Here is a 21,403-nt window from a genome sequence, read left to right as displayed (position 1 = left end):
TACTGAGATATGGTGAGATTTATTGTATTGTCATTTGAAGAGCAGTATGTAGAGATGGCACATCGCCCACCACAGCATAGAAGAACCTGTTTTTTTTCTGCATTTCTCTTTTCCCAGGATCCAGATGCCAGCTATGACGTAAATGATGGTGACCCAGACCCTCAGCCTAGATACACTCAGCTCAATGATAACAGGTAAGTCTGCAGCAGATGCTTTGGAGTCTGTTACAGTGTCATGTACAATAGTTCCTCATTAACAAGCAGAAGACAGATCTTTTCTTAGTATGGAAAAACACAGAGTCCAGATGTATGAAGGCTTTAAGTTGGAGAAAAAGGTTCTTCACAGTCTTTGAAAGGGGAGTAAGGACATAATATTTTATTGTGTTACAATATTTTGTTTAGGAAGCAAATGTTTTCTTCTTGCTGCACAGTAGTGTTGTACTCTTGTGGATTATTTTTGTGGCGGTTTTAACATGTTAAACATGTTCTCATTAAACTAGTCCATTTATTTATCTGAGACGCATTTCATACGTATCTGCTCAAAGTGCTTCATCGCCCACCTCAGCAATAGAACTGTATGTGGGTGATTCTCACGAAGACCTTCACATTAACATAAAGTTTTTCACCACATTGCAGCATTTTTTCAAGTTGAGAAGCTAAAATAGAATGTGTATTTTACTATATTGATTATTTTTTCATATATTTTTTTTTAAATAGAATTTTATTATCATTTGAATCTGATATGATCCAGAATAATTCTCATTACCGTTACAGTAAATGACAAAGCTAGATCAACGGTTCAAAACTTTTTTTGATGATTAATTTCATATTTCCACAACAAATTCCATCAACTTAACAGCACAGTCCTTGACAATTACTTTGATCTTTTTTGTTTATTTATTTATAGTTAAGCAACTCTCATTACGATACAACATTTGTAAAATATCTTTTAATTTTTTAATTAATGGAAATTATTTTAGAATATGTTTGATCAAAAACTCATGTGGACAACAGGTGAGGGATATACTATAATAAAATGAAGGAAAGTTATGATAAGATGTGAAACATTTAAAAAAAAAAAATAACATTTTAGATCCATAACGGTAATGAGAACACAATTAAACGGTAATGAGAATAAATGTAACGGTAATGAAACTTAGTTAACCCTTGTGTGGTGTTCGGGTCTGTGGGACCCGTTTTCATTTTTCATCAAATGAAACTGAAAAAAAAATATTTTTTCTAACTCAAACTCATTGGCATTGGCTCATTTTTTTGTGAAAAACATACATAAAAACACATTTTTGATAAACACACAATGTACACAAATTTACATTTGTAAATTTGAAACTAAACAAATTTTCTTCTCATATCTTGAGTTTAATTCATTTTCTTTTACATTTTATTAAAAAACTAATAAAGAGCAGCACTTTGAAAGAAATGTAACATAATAAAGGTAAAGGGCAAATATTAACCATGCAAGCTGTTTATATTGCTATATATATACATACATATACAGGTGCTGGTTAGAATAATTTGAAATAGTGCAATCATGAAATTCTTTGAATGCATTTTTTGTGCAGAAAGCAAATCAGGTGTTCACCGCACCTGTCCTACTCGTTAGACTAATCACAGAACTCGTTACCTGGAAAAAAGTTGCTCAGCTGAGCTTTCCAAAAGGCCCATTTAGGCCATTTAACTGTGACACTGTTGTTTTATTGAATTAGAATAATGGAGAAACCGTTTCACTGAATTAGAATAAATGCTCGAATTTTTGTTTTCTGTGAAGAGTGTTCACTGTGCAGTATAAAGTCAGGGTTGAGTAGAATTTCTAAGTTGTAAAATCAATCATGGGTAAGCAGCGCGACCTCTCAACCGGAATAGTGGCTCAAATTCAAGCCCTTCGCCAACAAGGCTTGACCCAAACTAAAATTGCTGAGCAGCTCGGCATCAGCCAGTCTTCCGTCTGCAAAGCTCTCAAGAAAAACTGCAGCAAGCGCACCAACTGTTCCGGCGTCCGAAAAACTTCTGCTCGCGACAACAAGCAGCTGAGAAAGATCGCAGTCAGCAACCGGTTCAAGTCCACTTCCGAGCTCACTGACTTGTGGAACAAGCAGACCGGCGCTGACGTCTCCAGATCAACCACTTACCGTCGTCTGCGCGAACTCGGCTTCAAATCTCGCGTTCCAGCAGTAAAACCGATAAAAATATATTCACAAAAAAAAGTTTGTACGATAATTTGAAAATGTAAATATGACAAATGCAAAATCAAAAGAAATCTGTAAGGGGGCAAATACTCCCCCCCCAGATTAGCATTAGCTTGCTTTGCGTTCAGCCCTTGTTTTGTTGGTGTGTGTTTGTTTTGTCTGGGGTTGATTGCTGTTAGTGTTACTCCTCAGTCTGCTTCAGAGACGGCATGCTCCTCCCCCACAGCCGTAAGTGATTTCTGTGGCCTGTTTTAAGTTGGCTAAACAGCCTGAGATTAAAGTAAATTTGTGGAGAAAGCAGCTTTAGTGTTCGGAGCAGATTGTATTAAAGAAGTGTTTTTAGCAGCAGAGCTTTCCCGCCCACTGCACTCACCATCCCCTTTTAGACCCAAGTGATTGAATTAAGTTTATCAAGAGCAACAAGACCTTAAAAAAAGCTTATGGGCAGCTATTTGTTAATACGCTGTGCTTACTCGGACTTGTTGGGATTTTCCTCAATCTGTCTGGTGTTTGGGATGCCGGCCAATGAGCCGTTTTTATCTTGAGGCGAACCATGATTAGTGATGACAGGCAGAAAAGCTTATAGTTACAAGCGGGTTGAAATCAAAGGTCCTGCTCTGCATGGCGAAGCTTTGTAGTTTGGAGCGGGACGGCTATCTGAGAGCGACTCCAGCGCGTAGCCCACAGCGCGGGGACTCTGGCATGCCGCACTCAGTCTGGCATGCAAAATGGAGGAGTTTGGAAAGTGGCCTCAGGAACTTGGTGTACTTCAAAACTGGAGTTTTTTAAAGAGAATTTTGAAAAGTATTATTTTTTTTAGCATTTTAAATAGTTATAGTTTGTGTATTAATAAAAAGTACAAAAAAATTAGAATAAGACCAGTTGGTACCAATTGGTACTTTTTGCAGTGTAGGCAGTGTGCCAAGTCCTGCTGGAAAATTAAATCCGCACCATGAAGTGCTGTAAGACTTTCTGGAAAAACACTGCACTGACTTTAGACTATATAAAACACTGTGGAGCAACACCAGCAGATGACATGTCTCTCTAAAACATCACTGATCATCAGTAAATTTTACATTTCATTTGTAAATCAAGGAAGCAGAGTCTGGAGGAAGAGTGGAGAGACACACAGTCCAAACTGCTTGAGGTCTAGTGTGAAGTTTCCACATGTCATCTGCTGGTGTTGATCCACTGTGTTTTATCAAGTCCAAAGTCAGTGCAGTGGAGATACAGATTTCATTTTCCAGCAGGACTTGGCACGCAAGGAGGCAAATGCTTTTTCGTGCCACTGTACCTCTGAGTGACAACCAAATATTATCACAAGCCATCAAACCAAGTTGAACTGCTTGAATTTTTGCACCTGGAGTGGCATAAAGTTATCCAAAAGCAGTGTGTAAGACTGGTGGAGGGGAACATGCCAAGATGCATGAAAATTGTGATTAAAAACCAGGATTGTTCCAACAAATATTGATTTCTTAAAACTTTATGAATATAAACTTGTTTCCTTTGCATTACATGACAATATTGTTATTTAAAATTTAGGAGAAATGTTATCTGTAGTTTATAGAATAAAACAACAACGCTCATTTTACTCAAACATATACCTATAAATAGCAAAATCAGAGAAACTGATTCAGAAACTGAAGTGGTCTCATTATTATTATTATTATTTTTTTTTTCCAGAGCTTCAGTATCACTTCAGTTGTTGTTCAGTTTAAGAAATATCCAAAAAAGATGCGTAAGAGAACTTTGTGCATCTTTACATTTGTCACATAACAGGGATTTGGAAGGAAAAATACAGTAAAGTTTTGTTTTAAAGTAGTGAAGCTTTTGAATAATCAAAAATGGTGATGTCTAGAGTTTATTGAACAAAAGTATAGGTTTTAAAAATGATTAAATTAAATATTAAATTATAAACTAGGGCTTTGATAATCAGATCACAGATGATCTGTTGTTAAAGCTGAGTCTCCCTCTGGACTCGGTGCTGGAGTGCCCTGTCGGCAGACTGTGTGGCTTTGGTGTTTTTGCGTGTTCCCTGTTAGAAAGCCCATCTCTGTTCACCTTCATAAAGCCCTCTTTCTTCCTCTGCATCCTGAGTCCATGTGGAACCTTCAGCTTTTCAACTGACCCAGGGCCATGTTGCCCTCCACAACCTGTGAGCTTTAAACACTCTGGAGAAACCGCTAAACTGACCTCAAATCAGCAGCCAGCGGAAAGCCACTCCCACAAATACCCCCGTTTCACCTCAGCACGGCGTCTGTCCATACCTGCATGTTTACTTAAGGTAAAATCTCCCCTGCTGCCAAACCTCTTCACTGCACTCATTTACAATCTGTAGATTCTGAGAAATCCATGACGCTAAATCTGTTTATCTGCACACAGACTCCTGATTCTTCCTGTATTGTGTGCAGAAAAGAGTAAATAATGCAGAAAATGCTTTAATGCTTTCATTTTTAAGATTTTTTTGTTTTTTCTTCTTCATAGAAGTGGGCCAGATATGGAGCAAAAAGTCAAGTGTTGAATTAACTCCCACAGAGTTGATTTCAGCTCTTTCCCAGAGTTTATGTAGCTCCACATTCTTTGGAGTTAAATCAATACTTCATTTCAGAATAGTTAAACATTTAACACCTTGTCTGAATTCCTTTTTAATACACATTTGTATTTGTTTAACTCCCTAAATTGTTCAACGTTCCGCTAACGATGAAACACATTCTCATCGTCTGTCCTGCCTATAGCCATATAAGACAGTCTTATTACCAAGAAAAGAACATAAAGATCTTTAAGTTAAAAAAGATCTTAAAGTTTTTATCACATCTTACCCTCAAACACCTAATTTAATACATATGTTGCAAAATATATTTCCTTTATTGTGCTGTTTCCAGAGTCGGGATAAAATCACGAGAGTCTTGCTAGACTCGAGCTGCAGTCGAGGCGCGTCATCTGGATCGTTCAGTATAAGGTGGTTACGACTGAAAGTTTAAGTCAGTCGTGTTCGAGTCCTGGAGCTCCGTTTATTTTTGATAAACATGTTTCATAAATATACATTTTGCAAGAATGATGTTCTTTATTGCATTAATTTGATCTAAAACAATTTGAAAAATTAATTTAAAAAGATTTAAAAATATCAAGAACTAACAGTGTGAGTCTCTGATAAATCACAGTATTGACTAATTTAATTATTTGTAATTTAATATGTAATATGTATTGTATGTAAACTCCACCAGAAGCATGATGGGAAATAATCTCGTCTCAGTCTTGCAGATAGTGATCCCCAGTCTTTGCCAAATCTTAGCCTGTGAGTATTCTGTGACTAAAAAGTCTGTGACTAGTCTTTAGATGTGAGAGTCTTTTCCAAGTCGTGTAGTGTATGGACAGCATTAAATCTCCATGGAGATGGGTAGTATCTATTGTGTATATTTGTGTATATTTGAGTTAACTCGGAGATATTTGACAGATTTGAATATTTCAAACACTGAACCATTTAAATCTGAATTTGTTTAAGCAGCACTTTTGAGAAAGAAAAACAGCTCTTATCTGTTTAACTTTTACATAGTGCTGGGCGATATAACGATATCGATTTGTTTCGCGATAATTTTTCCCTCGATGACGATGATAAGCCTGTGCAATAAAATTCGATAAACATTCATTTCCATTTCCGTCTAAGTGGCGCGGCAAACAACGAAAACACAACGTGTAATCAATCCAGAAGACGCTGGAGCAAATTAATAAATAGTTAAGAAAATTGTAATAGTTATTCTCATGCATGCAACAAAAAACCCTAAAGAATAGTGGAGTATGGCCCGACACACGCAAACAACCATAGTGTTTGTACTTTGGGAATAAACGGCCGCACTGTTCAGCACGTTTTAAATAAATTTTAAGTAAATTTTAAGCACTAAATGTAATTAATTCAATTTATATTAGGACCTCGGGGCAGGTGCTGCAAAAATGTGTATGTGGGGTGCGGATTAAAGGAAGAGGTTTTTTTGCGGAGCGGTAACAGGACAAAAACACCTTAAGAATGATGTCTAAATGACTTTCCTCTAATCTAATATAATTTAACATGGTTTAAGGATATAAAATAATTTCTAAACAAACGAACTTTTTAATATTGAGCTTATGGCCCAAGTGCAAAAACACAAAATCATTTATCATTTAGATTATCTGCCTGAACGCGAGCCCGAACCCGAGCTTGAACGCCAGCCTGACTCAGGCGCTGCATGAACTCGGGCCGGTCGAGAACACCGCTTTCCTCTCAGATTAGGCGGAAGAAAATGGTCTTTTTTTTAATGTAACAAATCACACTGTGATTTTTGTGATATTTCCCCAATTACAGCTCAGCTGCGCGTTTAAAGCTCAACGCATGAATTAATCGGTGCGCTGTGCGCCACGCGTGCTCGCGGGGGATTTGACGCATCTGTCAAGCAAGTTAATGGACCGTTTTGGGGGCAGAGATTAAGAAGTACAGCAGGTACATCTCAGATTTGTAGTTTAATGCTCTACTAAATTACTGGCTTTAAAACTGGCTCATGATATGGTCGGTTCTGGCTGGATTTTTTCCTGCCTACAGGCTGCATTTGACGGAAAGCAGCTCCTCAGTCAGACAACAGTGTCAGCATACAAATCGTGTGCGTTTCCTACAGGACAAACCATTTAAAAGTGCAGATAAACTCATTAAAAAATCACACAGTGTCTGTCTGGCTTAAAATACTTTTAATAAGGTACAGCTTTTAAATTAATAAATCAACATTCATTAAAAATCCGTGAGAAGTTCTGTATGCTAAATGACAAGCTAAGCTAATAAGCTAATAACATTTAATAATAACAGAAAAATAGATATGAATTTGGAAAATAACCAACTAAAGTGAGCTCAAAATACAATAATAAATATAATCTAACGAATTTCAAAATATAAATTAGAAATATTGAACTTCAATATTAAATTCAACTTCAACTACAAAAAACGCAAGGACCGATAGAACATAACGAACAGAAAAAAATAAATTTGAAATTGGAAAAAAAGTTCAAAATGCTAAAAGAAATAAAACCTAACGAATTTCAGAATATAAAATCTAAATATTGCACTGCAGCAGTACAAAAGCCTAAGTGCTTAAACAAACAAACCAAAAAACAGCCTATCACAAATCATTTTTTGAGCCCGACCCAGCTGAGGAAAAGGTGGGAAATCTTTTTTTTTCCGGCTGGGTCTTGGAAAACTTTGTGGTGAATTAAAGGGGCCGAGTTGCAATTTTTGTTTTACTTTAATCAGTTTTTAATCCGTCTTTTTAAAAACAAATATTCCAATATTGGCTGCCAATCAGTGCCCAATATTCTGAGCTCAAAAAACGCTATTCGGGCCAGCCCTACTAATCTAATATAATTTAACATGGTTTAAGAATATAAAATAATTTCTAAACAAACGAAATATTTAATATTGAGCTTATAGCCCAAGTTTTTTTTTCAGTCATGGAAAATTGGAAAAAATTGGAAAAAAGCCCGAGTTCATGCAGCGCCTGAGTCAGGCTGACGTTCAAGCTCGGGTTCTGGCTCGCGTTCATGATTAATTTGTTTTTTTTAAAAACTAATATTGGAATATTCGCTACCAATTACTGCCAAATATCCGGAGCTCAAAAAATGCTATTCGGGCCAGCCCTAATAATTATGGAGATACAGAAAAAAATATTGTGATAAAACTTCCATCACTCCCTTATTCTCTCACTAATAAAAACAAACCTTTAAGTGTGACACAAAGTGATTTGATTTATATCGTGATACATATCGATATCGACTGATATGGAAAACTATATCGTGATAAGATTTTTTCCCATATCGCCCAGCTCTACTTTTACATTTCAACGCTCCAGTTTTTGCTGTGTACTGAGTACAGGAAAAACAATCCTGTAAGAGAACGCTACTTTTAATTCCATTGTTAACAACACGTTAAAGTTGAGAAGTTTTTTTTTTTGGGGGGTTGAAACGAACTAAGTAAGTTTTCTTTCTCCCAATACACAATCTCTCTATTTCTCGCTCTCTTGCTCTGAGCAGAAGTCCTCTCCTCATCGCTCAGCTTGCTGCACTCCTGCTGCTGCATATGGTTAAGCGTTTGTGATAAATCTTCTGCCTGCTTGTCTTCTTCTAGGCAGCGCTATGGCAGCACAATCAGAAGAAAGGCCCTGTTGGCTGTCGGGGGAGTTACAGTACGAGTATGAATGTGTTTTGGTCCTTCTGGCAGCTTTAAATCGCACTACAGAAGTCTGCCTCTGCATTCGTTTGTGGAGCTGTCTGGCTGCCAGACGTGTTTTTTTACATTTAGATATTTGCCTGTAAGTGAGAGATTTAGGGAATAATACGTTTTTGTCTCTTTGTTTTAACAGTAGTTGTTGGTGTCTCTCTATTGGGAAACATTTTAATGCTTACTTTACTTTAACATTAAAGTAACAGATACCGTATTTTTCGCACTATAATACTTTTATACTGGATTATAAAATGCACTAACAATGAACGTCTATTTTCTGGTCTATTTTCATACATAAGGCTCACCTGATTATAAGGCACATTATGCAACACTAGAAAGAAACAAGGGTGTCTCCGTGTTTTTCTTCTAATTCGGCAGGTCTTGCCGCCCTGTAAAGCTAAGTTAAGTAAACAAAACTGTAATTAAAAAAATAAAAAAAACATTTTCTTTTAAATTCAAACGTGCTGGATGATCTATACAGATTTCTCTCCTGAAAACTGTTCATTTTGGTGAGTAAAGCACTTCTCTTTATTTACATTAAGTTCAGATTTTTAGATTTCCACTAAGGCACAGCTTTAGCATTAGCAGATAACTGCTAGCGCTAGTCTGACAGTGCTACACTGAGGAACCCTGAGTGTTCCGCTAAGCCAGAGCGATATTAGCTAGCAGTTTGTAGCTTGTTTTAACACAGTGAACACACACAGGCTGTTTCACCACCACTGTTTCTTGATTCATTATACTTAAATTCAATATAGATATACATTACCAATCAAAGGTTTTAAAACTCCCTGATTTTTTCCCCTTTATTTTTCCATCTAAGCTCGTCAGGTCCAGTCAATAACCAAAAATGCAACGTACAAAATACAGTGTACAAAAGTGTATAGTAAACTGCCAGGGCCTTTAGGAAAAACAAATAAACTAAAACTGTAAGTGAAGTTTTAGTATTGTAAAAAATATGTATTTATATACAGCTCTGGAACAAATAAGAGACCACTTAAAACTGATTAATTTCTTTGATTTTTACCAAATTGAAAACTGGTGCAGGAGAACATGCCAAGATGCATGAAAACTGTGATTAAAAACCAGGGTTATTCCACCAAATGTTGATTTCTGAACTCTTAAAACTTTATAAATATGAACTTATTTTTTTATTATTTGATATATTTGATATATATTTCTGCAAATAAATGCTATAAATGACTATTTATTTTGAATTTGGGGGAAATATTGTCTGTAGTTTATAGAATAAAACAATGTTCATTTTACTCAAACATTTACATAAAAAAGAGCAAAATCCGAGAAACTGAAGTGGTCTCTTGATGTTTTCCAGAGCTGTATATTGGTCATGTTGTCCAGCCCTCATATCAGTTTACTGGTTTCTTATAATCAACTTCTTGTTTCATGTGCAGCATTCTTGCTCCTCATATTGCATGAATGTGAGAAAGCACTTGTTGTAAGTACACCTCATCCAGTGTTCATCCAGTGCAGATACTGGTCTGCTCACAGGGCTGAGGCTGCTGCTTTGGATCTGTTGCGTCCGGGCTCTGATAAGCCAGCTGGAAAAGCACCTAATCCAATTTAAGCTGGCCATGGATCCAGCTGTATTCAGTGTATTAGCTTAAATGAATTGCACAGAAAATTTCAATCGCAGGCTAATTCCTGTGCAGTGTGCCAAATTTGATTGCTTTGTTTGTGCAGCGTGTTGAATGCGGGCACGCGTTTAGCGCTCAGCGGTTAACACGCAGAAATCGCTGTGTCCCCTCGGCACTTTGTTACGCTTTAAAAAGTTTCTTTTTTAAAATGTCAGAGAGCTTTTACCGTGTCAGCTCCGCTCTAGCGCCTTGGCCCTCAGTCATCCAGCGGTTCTCGGGGGTTGCAGTTGGATCGTTTGCGGAGTCTTTGTGCCTTTACACGGCGACAGCGCGGCCGGCGCTCGAACGCCAGAGCGTGGGGTAATTTTTCAGTCTGGTGCTGGCGGTCTATTGTGCCTCGCTGCCTTGACTGCATTTTAAATGGGATAAAAAGTGCAGCTAGACCTCCCGCACTCAGCTGTGGCGTATGGCCTGCAGCCCGTTCAGATTGTGTTTATTTGTTTGTTTCGTTAAATAGAGCAGTTAATGTCAGAGGGGTCTGTGTCAACCCAGTTTGCTTGTATGAAGCGATGAGACCAAAACTGCGTAGTCTCTCGGAAACAACAGGCCCGGCCGATAGTTTTACGCCACGGCTTTGAGTCTGGTAATGAAAAAGACCCCGCGGGGTCCTCCTGTGCATCATTTATGCTGCCCTTTTATGCATGTCATGCTGAAAGTATGATTGCTATTCTGGGAAGGTTTTTCTGTAGCTAATGTACTGTTCTGCTGGTTATTTCCGTGGCCGGTGTCGGGCCTCTTGAAAAATAAGGTTCTGGTCTGCTGAAGCTGCAGATTCATAATGAATTGCACTGAAAAATAAGGCTGCTCTAAATGTGTTTTTTTTTTCCTCCTCTCTCTCTCAAATTACCATGGAAGAACAGCTTCTGGTTACTTAAACAACAACAAAAATGTTTGAGAGAGATGATGTACTAGTGAAACTCATATATTATATAGATGTATTTTCACACAGAGTGATCTATTTTAAGCTTTTATTTCTTTTATTGTTGATGATTATGGTTTCCAGCCAAAGAAACCCCCAAAATCAGAAAATTAGAATATAATATAAAAAACAATTGGTACTTTTGGTACTTTAGTGTGGGCAGTGTGCCAAGTCCTGCTGGAAAATGAAATCCACATTTCTATAAAAGTTGTCAGCAGAGGGAAGCATGAAGTGTTGTAAGATTTTCCAGGAAAACTCTACACTGATTTTGGACTTGATACAATATCACGCAGTGGATCAACACCAGCAGATGACATGTCTGATCATCAGTAAATTTTACATTTCATTTGTAAATCAAGGGACCAGAGTCTGGAGGAAGAGTGGAGAGACACACAGTCCAAACTGATGGTGTTATATCCCATGACCTCTCGTTTCTTTTTGTTGCAATGGTTCTCAAACATTGCAAAGGGTCTTTAGGCACTTCCATGGAATACTATTTCTGCTTAGTGTTTGTGTGAAGAGCTGTAACACAGCAAGAAAGGCTCCTCAGAGGTTGACATCACCCTAGGAGTGATCAGGGGAATGAAGACCATCTTCCCATCCAGAGCGAGCAATGCCAATTGTGCTCTCTCGGGGCTCTGGCAGCTGATGGCAAGCTGCATGACCGGGATTCGAACCTGCAATCTCCCGATCATAGTGGCAGCACATTAGACCGTAGCATTAGTTCTTTAAAGGACCAATTAATTGTTAATTGTTAAACCAAAGATGGTATTGAATAAAGCCGTAGAATGCCTTTTTTTAGTTATTTAGAGAACAATTTGTATAAATTGTAATCATGTGAAAAACCTTATGCAGGTTTTAAAGGCTCTTGAAGCACTGCAAACCAGTTCAATCTGGAACCAAATGTGGTACTTTTATGGAATCTACTCAGAGAAACGCATATAGCATCTTCGTTTTTAGCATTTTTAGTGCATGATTTGTTGTATTCATGAAAAGTCTGAAATGTAATGTAAGCGACGGTCCTCTCAAGAGACGCGCAGACATAATCCTTTTGTCGATGATGTACAGACTAAATTGTCAGGCCCACAAAAAGACGACAAAGGCTGTGGTTTTGGCAGGATGCTTCTGGTTAGCGACTCATTCCAGGCTGTATGTAAAGCACCCCAGGGATGAGATCTGTTCTTTTTAAAACACACTATTAGGGAGCAGATGGTCGTAAGTTTTTTAATGATGGATTTTCTCCGGTTAAGTAAAGCAGACGGCTCTAATTGTCCTACTGTTGTTAATGCTGCATGATTGGTTTATTAGGTTAATTTATCAAAAGGAGACTTGGAGTGTTTTGAACTGGTCTGGTTATTTATATTTTTGTGGGAGAGAGAGAGAGCACAAGGTCGCAAGGTGTGTGTGTATATCTGTGTGTATATATATGTGTGTGTATATGTGTGTGTGTGTGTATGCCTGAGAAATTGAAAGTTCTTGGACAGACTGTATATTCGCGCCACTTTTATTCTGCAGCTTGTTTTGTTGGAGCAGCAGTGACTGTCAAATAGAACAATTAGCCAGCTCTACATCCGTCTTGTAGTCCTTCTAGGCACTAAGCTGTCGACATCTATTAAGTGTATTGCCAGTATTTACTTGCATTTTACTCCATCTTGTCTCTGGTCGTGGAGCTTTTTTTTAAGAAGCTTGCCGATGCTTCATCATGCTGTGTTTACCTGCTATTGTGTTCCATACCCGGCAACCTAGAGTGTGGAAATGGGACTGGAATGATAAACAAGTTATTTTTTGGGAGAGAAAGAGCACAAGGTCACACGTTATGTGTGGGTGTGTGTGTGTGTCTGAGAAATTGAAAGTTCTTGGACAGACTGTATATTCGTGCTACTATTATCCTGCAGCTCATTTTGTTGAAGCAGCAGTGACTGTCAAATAGAACAATACGCTGTCTATGATGGCTTTTGTTGAAGGCAGCAGCACCACTGCTTTTAGTAATCTCCTGCGTAAGTCTGAAACATTTATTCAGTGGAAGGCAAATTCATAACAATAAAAGTTCCTTGACTTGAAGTTGTAGGAAAGACATTGCACTTGTATAGAATCTTAAAGGAACAATGAGTACTAAATGACAACAAGCCTAACAAATGTAAACAACAAATGTATACTACAGTCCAGTCCAATTTTAAAACACTGGGATGAGTAAAGCCTATGTGGGTTGCCAGGTTGAGAACACTGAACCTTCAATTATGGGTGCAAAACAAATGTAAGTACAAACAAATGTCACCCATAATGTTGTGTGCATTGCAATAGTTGAGTAAATGAGTAAAACTGTGCTCTTACCCTGCTAATTGAACCTTCACACTCTGCCCTTACTGTTGCAATAATGTGCAATTAATGAAGAGTATCCACCAGGCTGCTGCAATTTAGTCATGAAACCTCCCACACTAAAATTACATGTGTTTCAGTTTCATTGTCCAACCCCTGTATATGTGGATTTTTTTTTCTGTTTAAAATTAGTTGGTGCAGCTTACATTCAGATGTGCCCAAAAGCCTGGAAATTACAGCACTCGTGTTTTACTACATGTCTGGTCATGGAGCTTTTTAGCAGCTTGCCCATAATTCATTATGCTGTGTTTACCTGCTATTTTGTTCCATACCTGGCAACCTAGAGTGTTGAAAATAGGAATGTTCATAAAAGAACATACTGGTTGAAGCACTGCTGTCAAGAGCAAAAATGTAGCATGTTTCCTCAATAGCTTAGCTTGTACATAAAGTATAATTGATAAAATTGGTCTTTTAATCTTTTAATAAAGTCGCCAAGTCATATATGAAGACCTCACTCTTTGCAATAGTTTTGTCTACAGTGTAATCCCCTTTGGACATTTCTTTTTCTTTAAACCCATATGTACCCTTAGGTCTTTGGGTTTGTCACTCGGCGACTTTTCTGAGCTTTATCTCTGTTCTCTTTTGTAAGCTTTTTTTTTTTTTTTCCCCATGATGATGCTTTAGAGAGTTCATGCAGAAGTAAATAAATCCACAACGTTAACCTTTGACATTTTGTGCTTTCCGAGAACTGGAGTCTGGAGGCGATATTCATTGATCGTTTTTTTTTGTTGTTGTTGTATCCATTCACTCAGGGTTAAGCTGATCCCTCTGACCTCACTGGTTGTTCTGAGGAAACAGATTTTGTCTGTCTGGGATTATGTAATAGGTTGCAATAAACTGCAGTGAAGATTTATGGCATATATTTTTAAGGATACAGCACTTAGCAACTTTTTAATTCTTTTTCTGCCCACAACAAACACACCTACAGGTTTTATTTGTTATTTTCTTTTATGCTATGGCTTAATTTTGACATTTTCTGAAGATATTATCACAAGTAGATAAACTTTTAATATCAAAAGACTCAGTTAAGAAATGGGCTTTGTGTTTATAAAAGAAAAAGGTCATCTTACCTGGCAAATAGAGTGTAATAGAGTTCAAATAGAGTTCTAACATACCGCATTTTCAGACTATAAGGCGCACTTAAAATCCTTTCATTTTCACCAAAAAATGTCAGTGCGCTTTATACTCCGGTGCGTCATATTTATGAGTTTTACCAGTCATATATTAAGGAACAAAAAATCCACTCTGCTGTTGGATCAGCAGCAGTAAAGCCACTTCGCTGAAGTGCAGCGTTATAAGGATGGGTTTTCTGTGAAGTTTCTCCAGCACTAAGGCTGGGTGCAACAGAACAAATTAGCATTAGCCACTAACCACAGTTTTGTTTACTATGTCACTTCTCCCAGCTTCCCCATTAGAAGTAAAATATGGCGACATGTGCGTTACAATCTGGTGCATTTTATATATAAAATTAGACCAGAAAATAGACCTTCAGTGATGGTGTTCCTTATAGTCTGAAAATACGGTACCATATTTACCTTTTTTTTCTGGCTTTGTCCTCTTACACTGCACTTCTGGTCAGCAATAATGCTAATGCTAATGCTGCTGCACCCAGCCTTAGTGCTGGGTGCAGACGCCCTGTGCTGTGGACATCACCCTAGGACTGATGTGGGGAGAGAGCGCCATCTACCCACCCGGAGGGAGCAGTGCCAATTTTGCTCCCTCTGAGCGCCGGCAGCTTGATGGCAAAGCTGCATGAGGGGGGGTTTGAACCTGCAACCTCCCGCTCATAGTGGCAGCGCTTTACACCACTGGACCACTCTACGGCCCTTGATATTGCCCCTTATAATTAATGTTTTACTGTTTGCAGCAAGCAGGTCATGTTCTGTATCGTCTTTGAATGCTTCATACACACCACACTTTGAGAGCCACTTCCCTAAAGCACTGGGGAAAGCTCCTTTTTAGTTCACAGAAACTGGGAGAAGGACTCACTGTAAATCTGAAAAATAACAGTAAATCTTTAGAGTAAACCTGATTAAAATATTTGCAATATATTGAGAGCTATTACTTTTTTTATGGTCTGCTTTCTATGTTGGTGTTTCTCCAGTCTGCTTGTTCTGTTTGTGTTTTGTCTGTATGTTCCTTTTGTTTTGTCTTTCAGGTGGGTAGCATGGGTGAGTGAGAAGGTTGTAAAAGGTTGTCAGTAGAGTGTGAGGGATTGAAGGGTTGGATAGTTGTGGTAGTAAAGTGCCTCATATTGATGTATACTGAATTACTAGTGCATTTAAAAAAAAAGTAGAATATAATTGAAAAGTAACTGTTTATTTCAGTAATTCAGTTTAAAATGTGAAACTTATATATTATATAGATGTATTACACACAGAGTGATCTATGTTAAGCGTTTTTGTATTTTATTGTTCATGATTATGACTTACAGTCCATAAAAAACAAAAATCAGTGTCTCAGAAAATTAGAATATTTTATAAGACCTATTGGTACTTTTGGCAGTGTGGGCAGTGTGCCGAGTCCTTCTGGAAAATGAAATCCGCATCTCCATAAAGTGGGAAAGATTGAAAATAAAGTAATGAAAAAAAGTAATTTGTTAATGATATTCTAGTTTTTTGATATGCACTAGTGTATGAAATATATTATATAAAAATAATGTAAAAAAATAATCATTAATGATTGCAGAAGGTGGTCAAAAAAAGAGAAAAATGCTCTGTCACTGGTGCTCTACAGCCTCAAGTAGTTTTGTATTAAATTTTTGGTGTTTTTTATTGCGATATCAATGTAAAACACAATATATCTTCATCTTAAATTTATTTTTAAACTCCGCAAAGTTTTTTCTGGAGTTTGTTTGTGGCTGCACTCATTTTACCCATGCTAAAATCAAGTTAAATCTGTGTGTTCACTGTGGACCTCTGCCTCACTCTACATCCAGTCCAGTTATGTCACATGATCGCAGTCAGCTCCCTCTGTTAATGCAGTTTGAGTTTGTTGTTATTCACCATGTGGTTGCAGCTCCTTCTATGTGTTTTATCATGAAGACTGATATCACAATAACGATAAAAGTTGTATCTTGCTGTATCCTGTTGGTAGCAAGTTTATGACCTTGCCCAACCATTCATTGGAACCAGTAAATGCTATTTAACAATGCACAGTACTTTGGCTCATTGTAGTGTTATATACCTGAACATTGTTGCTTCTTCTCCCTCTTGTGTTTGTGTGCTGGCAGAGATGTGTCTGTGCCTTCATGAGTCTAGCTCTGCTTAGAAAATAGACTTTCCTCATAAATAATGCATCCTGTACCTGTTCAGCCGGTGTACCACCTCCATGCCCAGCTGTTCTTATGAAGGTTGTTTGGAGCAGTTGTTTCAAAACTGTACTGTTCCACAGTCCACTGGGTCACAGTACGGAACAAGCAGATTTTAGGGAAGCTCAATCAATGCTTGTTGGTTCTTTTGGCTGACTGATTTGAGAGCAGATCTAAATTAAGCTCTGTTTACATCAGAAGTGGTGTCCAGATCTGTTCAACCAGTTTCTGCTCAACAGATGCTCGCAAAGCTCCCTCATATTACTGGCTTATTGGATGCTCTCAGCAAGCATGATCATCATCCTGGTGTGTTTAGAGTAGATGTGGTAGGGATGAGCAGTTGCGTAAATAAAGCTTGGTGTAGATTCTATGTATGTATTTATTTAGTTATTTAGCCAGTAATAAGATAGTACCAGCTAAAAGAGACAAATACTTAAAATGCATTTCTGATGGGATTCGTAACTTGTTGAGATTAGCCTGGTCCAGTTTAGGCTAGAGATAAATATGCTTTTGTTTACTCAACAAGGCTGCTTAATGCATCCTGCATCCGTTTGGCACATCAGTTGTGTGTGTCTTAAAAAATGTAATCTTTTACAAGGTGATGTACTCACAAAAATTACTAAGGGGGACAGTGTAGGCACACAGCAGCATTAAAATTGTGGATGGTTTCAATAACAGCATGCGTTTTTGCCATTTTCACTGTCTTTGATTTGGTGATCTTGCTGATCAGCTACAAAGGTTTTGCATTTGCTGCTTTTTCTGCTATGAACGTATATATATTTTTTTGTATATTTATCTTTGGTCATCCTCTTTTGGAAATCTCCAGCAACACCTGTAACATAAAGGCAAGTGTGTTATGTTTTACATTCAGGACTGTGCAAGTGGTCTGCACTGTTGTGTGCGTTTATACTTCTGTTTTAGGTTCTATCGAATGCAGTTTGACCAAAAAGGTGTGAAGGTTTAGGCGTAGTTGTAGGTGTAGGACAAATTTCTGGGAACTTCTGCGGGCTCCAAGTGGTCCAGCGAAGTAAGACGCTAACACTGTGGGTTCCTGTAGCTTGCCCTCAGCTGCCAGAGCCCTGAAAAAACACAATTGACCTTGCTCTCTCTGGCTGGGTAGATGGCGCTCTCTCCCCACATCACTCCAAAAGGTGATGGCGCTACGCACTATCCTCTGAGCGCTGTGATGTGATGCTAGCATTTCGAAGCATTTCGAAAAGTGCCTGTGGCTGACTTTTCATGTATCGGAGGAGGCATGTGCTAGCCTTAACCCTCCTGGTGTTGGGGCACCACTAGGGGGAGTCCTAAAGAATGGGTTGTGTAATTGGTCTTGTAAATTGGGGGCAAAATGAGAAAAAAATAAACATTCTGATGAGTTGCTCTTTAGGCTATGTGTAGGCTACGATATAGATTGGACAAAGAAGCGGAATTAGTCTTAAGCAAATGCCAAGCCAAACAGCAAGTATATATCTTCAGCCAAAAGGCCATTTTATGCCAATTTATGTGCAAAGATACACTGTAGTCTTTGTGTAGCCACATACCCTATGCCTTAGTCTAGGGGTGTCCACACCTTTCTAGCCTGAGATCCAATTTTTCAGTGGACAGGCCATTGTAATCTACCAGATGTCATTAAAAAAAAAAAAAAAAAAAAACTGACGTTGATTTTATCAGCAATAAAGGGCAATTCACGCACAAAACAATAACATTTTGAATCATTACTCTGAATGGTGTCAGCCAGTTTTGCGTTGTCTGGACATGATGGAAGTGCACGACTCACCCGGAATGATGCACGAACCTCAGACGGGTTGGGTTTGTCACTAATGGCGTTGGGTTCTCAGCATTCTCAGCATTATTACCTCATCAGGCCTACTTTTGTAATATGACTGACAGATTCAATCACCCATACAGTGAACCCTGGATCATCCCCAATAGAAGTGAGGCCCCTATTACACCACTAATGAGGGGAACGTACAGATCTTGCTGAGCTCTTTTCATTAGCAAGGTCTTAACAGTTGAAGTTTGATCCCCCCTTTCAACTGTTAATGCACCACTGTACTTGTTCCTCATCCAGAACTTAATGCTGTACATGTGTGATCCATATCTCAGACAAAAAACCCGACTGAAACTCTCTCTCTCTCTTTCTCTCTCTCTCTCTCTCTCTCTCTCTTTTTCTCTCGCTGGTGTGTCAGTAATGAAAGTACTCAAATCTTCGTGAGCAGGAGGCTCTGAGCAGAGCTTTCTGTTGACTACGTAAATCTAATTTGGCAACGCTGCGAGTTTGATGGTAGCATGTCATCTCATTTTCCCCGCATCGTGGCTGCACATGGGACTAGCGGAGGTGCAGAAGCTCAAGGTCGTCCTTGATGTAGAGAAATGTTTAGATATTTGCGGGCAAGACTTGCTTACTCGGCTGTTCGTTCCTTGAGTTAAGGGAAAAGTGAGCCAGATACCTCCCGGCGCCAGTGTTTTTTTTTTTTTTGTTTGTTTTTTTTCTCCCTCCCCTCGTCTCCATTGTACCTGTACAGATACACTAGAGAAATGCAGCAGAGTGCTCTGAGAGACATTATCAAAATTCTCCAACCTCGCTGTCGTGTCAAGGACATAACGGGCAGTGTTCTGCTTGCAGTTTGGGTTGCTTTGTGGGGGCCTTACACGAATAGTTTGGTGCAAAATGTAACGATTGTGATTTTTCACCCCTGATGTTGTTGATCAACCAAAACATGTTTGGTACCTGACTTGATTTCTTTTTAGTTTAGATTGAGAGATTGGAAAAGGCTTGGCTAACATTACCAAACAATGCTAGAAATACTCTGTCCATAAAATAAGAGCTACACTTAGCATGGCAGGCTTAGCGAGTCGTACCAGCTGAGGTTTCTGGGTGCAACTCGCCTGTAAACTTTGGTTCCACTTTGGGTTTCTCACCATGGTGTAAATGTCATATACAGTGTATTCTCTGTGTGATTGCGGAAAAAATTGTCCCGTGGTCTCTGTACTGTGATGGTTTGTTAAGTACCATTCCTCAAATTCCTATGAATTAAAAATGATGAACTTTCTCTTTTTGTTCCCTCCCAAACAGACATGGGACACGATGTGCTGGAGAAGTTGCTGCTGTTGCCAACAATGACATCTGTGGGGTGGGGGTGGCCTACAACGCAAAGATTGGAGGTGAGTAAACCTACACTGATGGACAGAAGTATTGGGCTCATTTCATGTTGATCCTGCTCTTGTTGGAGCTGAAGTGGATGATGATGACTTCTGCAAAGTCTTCTTGGTACTGTGGATCGAGGAACCTTAAATGGCCTTTGAAAATTGAATGTCACATCATATATGTTTTTAAATAATGATTTTAATTAATAAGGGGAATAGAACTATCCAAACCAATCTAGGCCTTTTTGAAAATGTGTTTGGCACTTCATAAATGAACTGTGTTTAACACAGTAAGAGCTGAGTATTACACGCGGAGAAAACATGAAACATTTTGATGGCCAGCCTACCAAAATTACTTCAAAAGGGCATGGACAACTCATCCAGGAGGTCACAAAAGACACCAGAACAACATTTAAAGAACTGCAGGTCTCACTTGTCTCAGTTATGGTCAGTGTTAATGATTCAATAGTAAGATCCATGAGAAAGATCCAAGGCAAAAAAAACAAAAACAAAACACTGCTGACCAAAAAGAACACAACGGGCCATCTCACATTTGTCAAAAAATAAAATATCTTGATCCCCAGGACTTTGGGTAAATATTCTTTGGACTGATGTGGAATTTTTGGAAGCTGTGTTTACTGTTACATCTAAGACATAATTTCAGAAAAATTACATCATACTCAATGTAAAACATGGTGGTGGTAGCATGATGGTCTGGGGCTGCGTTGCGCCGCTTCCTCACGCTCGGTGATGGATTTCCAGCTACTTTATCGCTTGCATCGCACTTGATGTGGACATACTGTTAAAAGTCTACTTTAAGCTTTACAGTTAAATAAAAGTTTCCTTGAGGCAGAATTATTTTTTATTTTTTTTTGTAATCAAGGTCCTTGAATTACTGGAGAAATCGTTTCAGCTCTAGTTTAGGCATATATGGGTCAGTTTCCCAGACAGGGATTAAGCTTAGTCATTGACTATATTTTTAGGTTAAATAAAGAATGTCTATTCAAAATGCTGTATATTGCAGAATTAGTCTTAATCCCTGTCTGGGAAACCGTCCCATAGTGTATTTAAAGTTTTAGTGCAGTTTGAGACGTTTCTTCACATATGCTCAGTCACCCCTTTGCTCAGTTACTCTCTTTTACAGTCTCCTCTCTCTTGTAAAGTTATTATCGTTTCCCACAGGCCTGATTAGCTTCCAAATGATGATCTGAAAGAAGCACGTTAGCAGTAAAGTCTGTACTCCAAAGTGGGAGCACTTTTGAATTTATAGCTGTAGTCATTAGCATTAGCTTTAGCGCTGTCTCCTTTGTGGAAGTGTGCGAGTTATTATCGCAGGTCCCAGCACTGGCCCCTCAGAGCCAAAGATTTGAGCATAATCATGTGTAATCCTTTTAATTGGCGGAGGGACTTTTATCCTGTTCGCTGCATATTTTATCTCATTACTCCTCCGCGTGTTACCCGCCGTCTTCGGGACTCTGGGCTTCGATTGTTGGAGGCTGGATAGGTGACACCCAATCCTCCCGCTCGTCAGAGGGACTGCGAGGACGAAACGGAGACGGTT

At 38.6% G+C, this 21,403-nt stretch overlaps 1 protein-coding gene across 7 annotated transcripts in view; it reads left to right on the top strand.

Moving 5' to 3' along the window:
• The window catches only part of furina (furin (paired basic amino acid cleaving enzyme) a), a 183,124-nt gene that overhangs the window by 103,961 nt on the left and 57,760 nt on the right, over positions 1-21,403 (top strand). For all 7 annotated transcript variants that reach the window (XM_022669588.2, XM_022669584.2, XM_022669590.2 and 4 more), the window contains exons 6-7: positions 118-194; positions 19,772-19,860. In XM_022669588.2, coding sequence (XP_022525309.1) covers positions 118-194; positions 19,772-19,860 — 166 coding nt within the window. The remainder of the gene's footprint in view (positions 1-117; positions 195-19,771; positions 19,861-21,403) is intronic.

Source organism: Astyanax mexicanus, chromosome 16 (genome assembly GCF_023375975.1).
Source record: "Astyanax mexicanus isolate ESR-SI-001 chromosome 16, AstMex3_surface, whole genome shotgun sequence".
Lineage (NCBI taxonomy): Eukaryota > Metazoa > Chordata > Actinopteri > Characiformes > Acestrorhamphidae > Astyanax > Astyanax mexicanus.
Note: the sequence above shows the minus strand (reverse complement) of the source record. Positions and strands in the feature narration are given on the sequence as shown.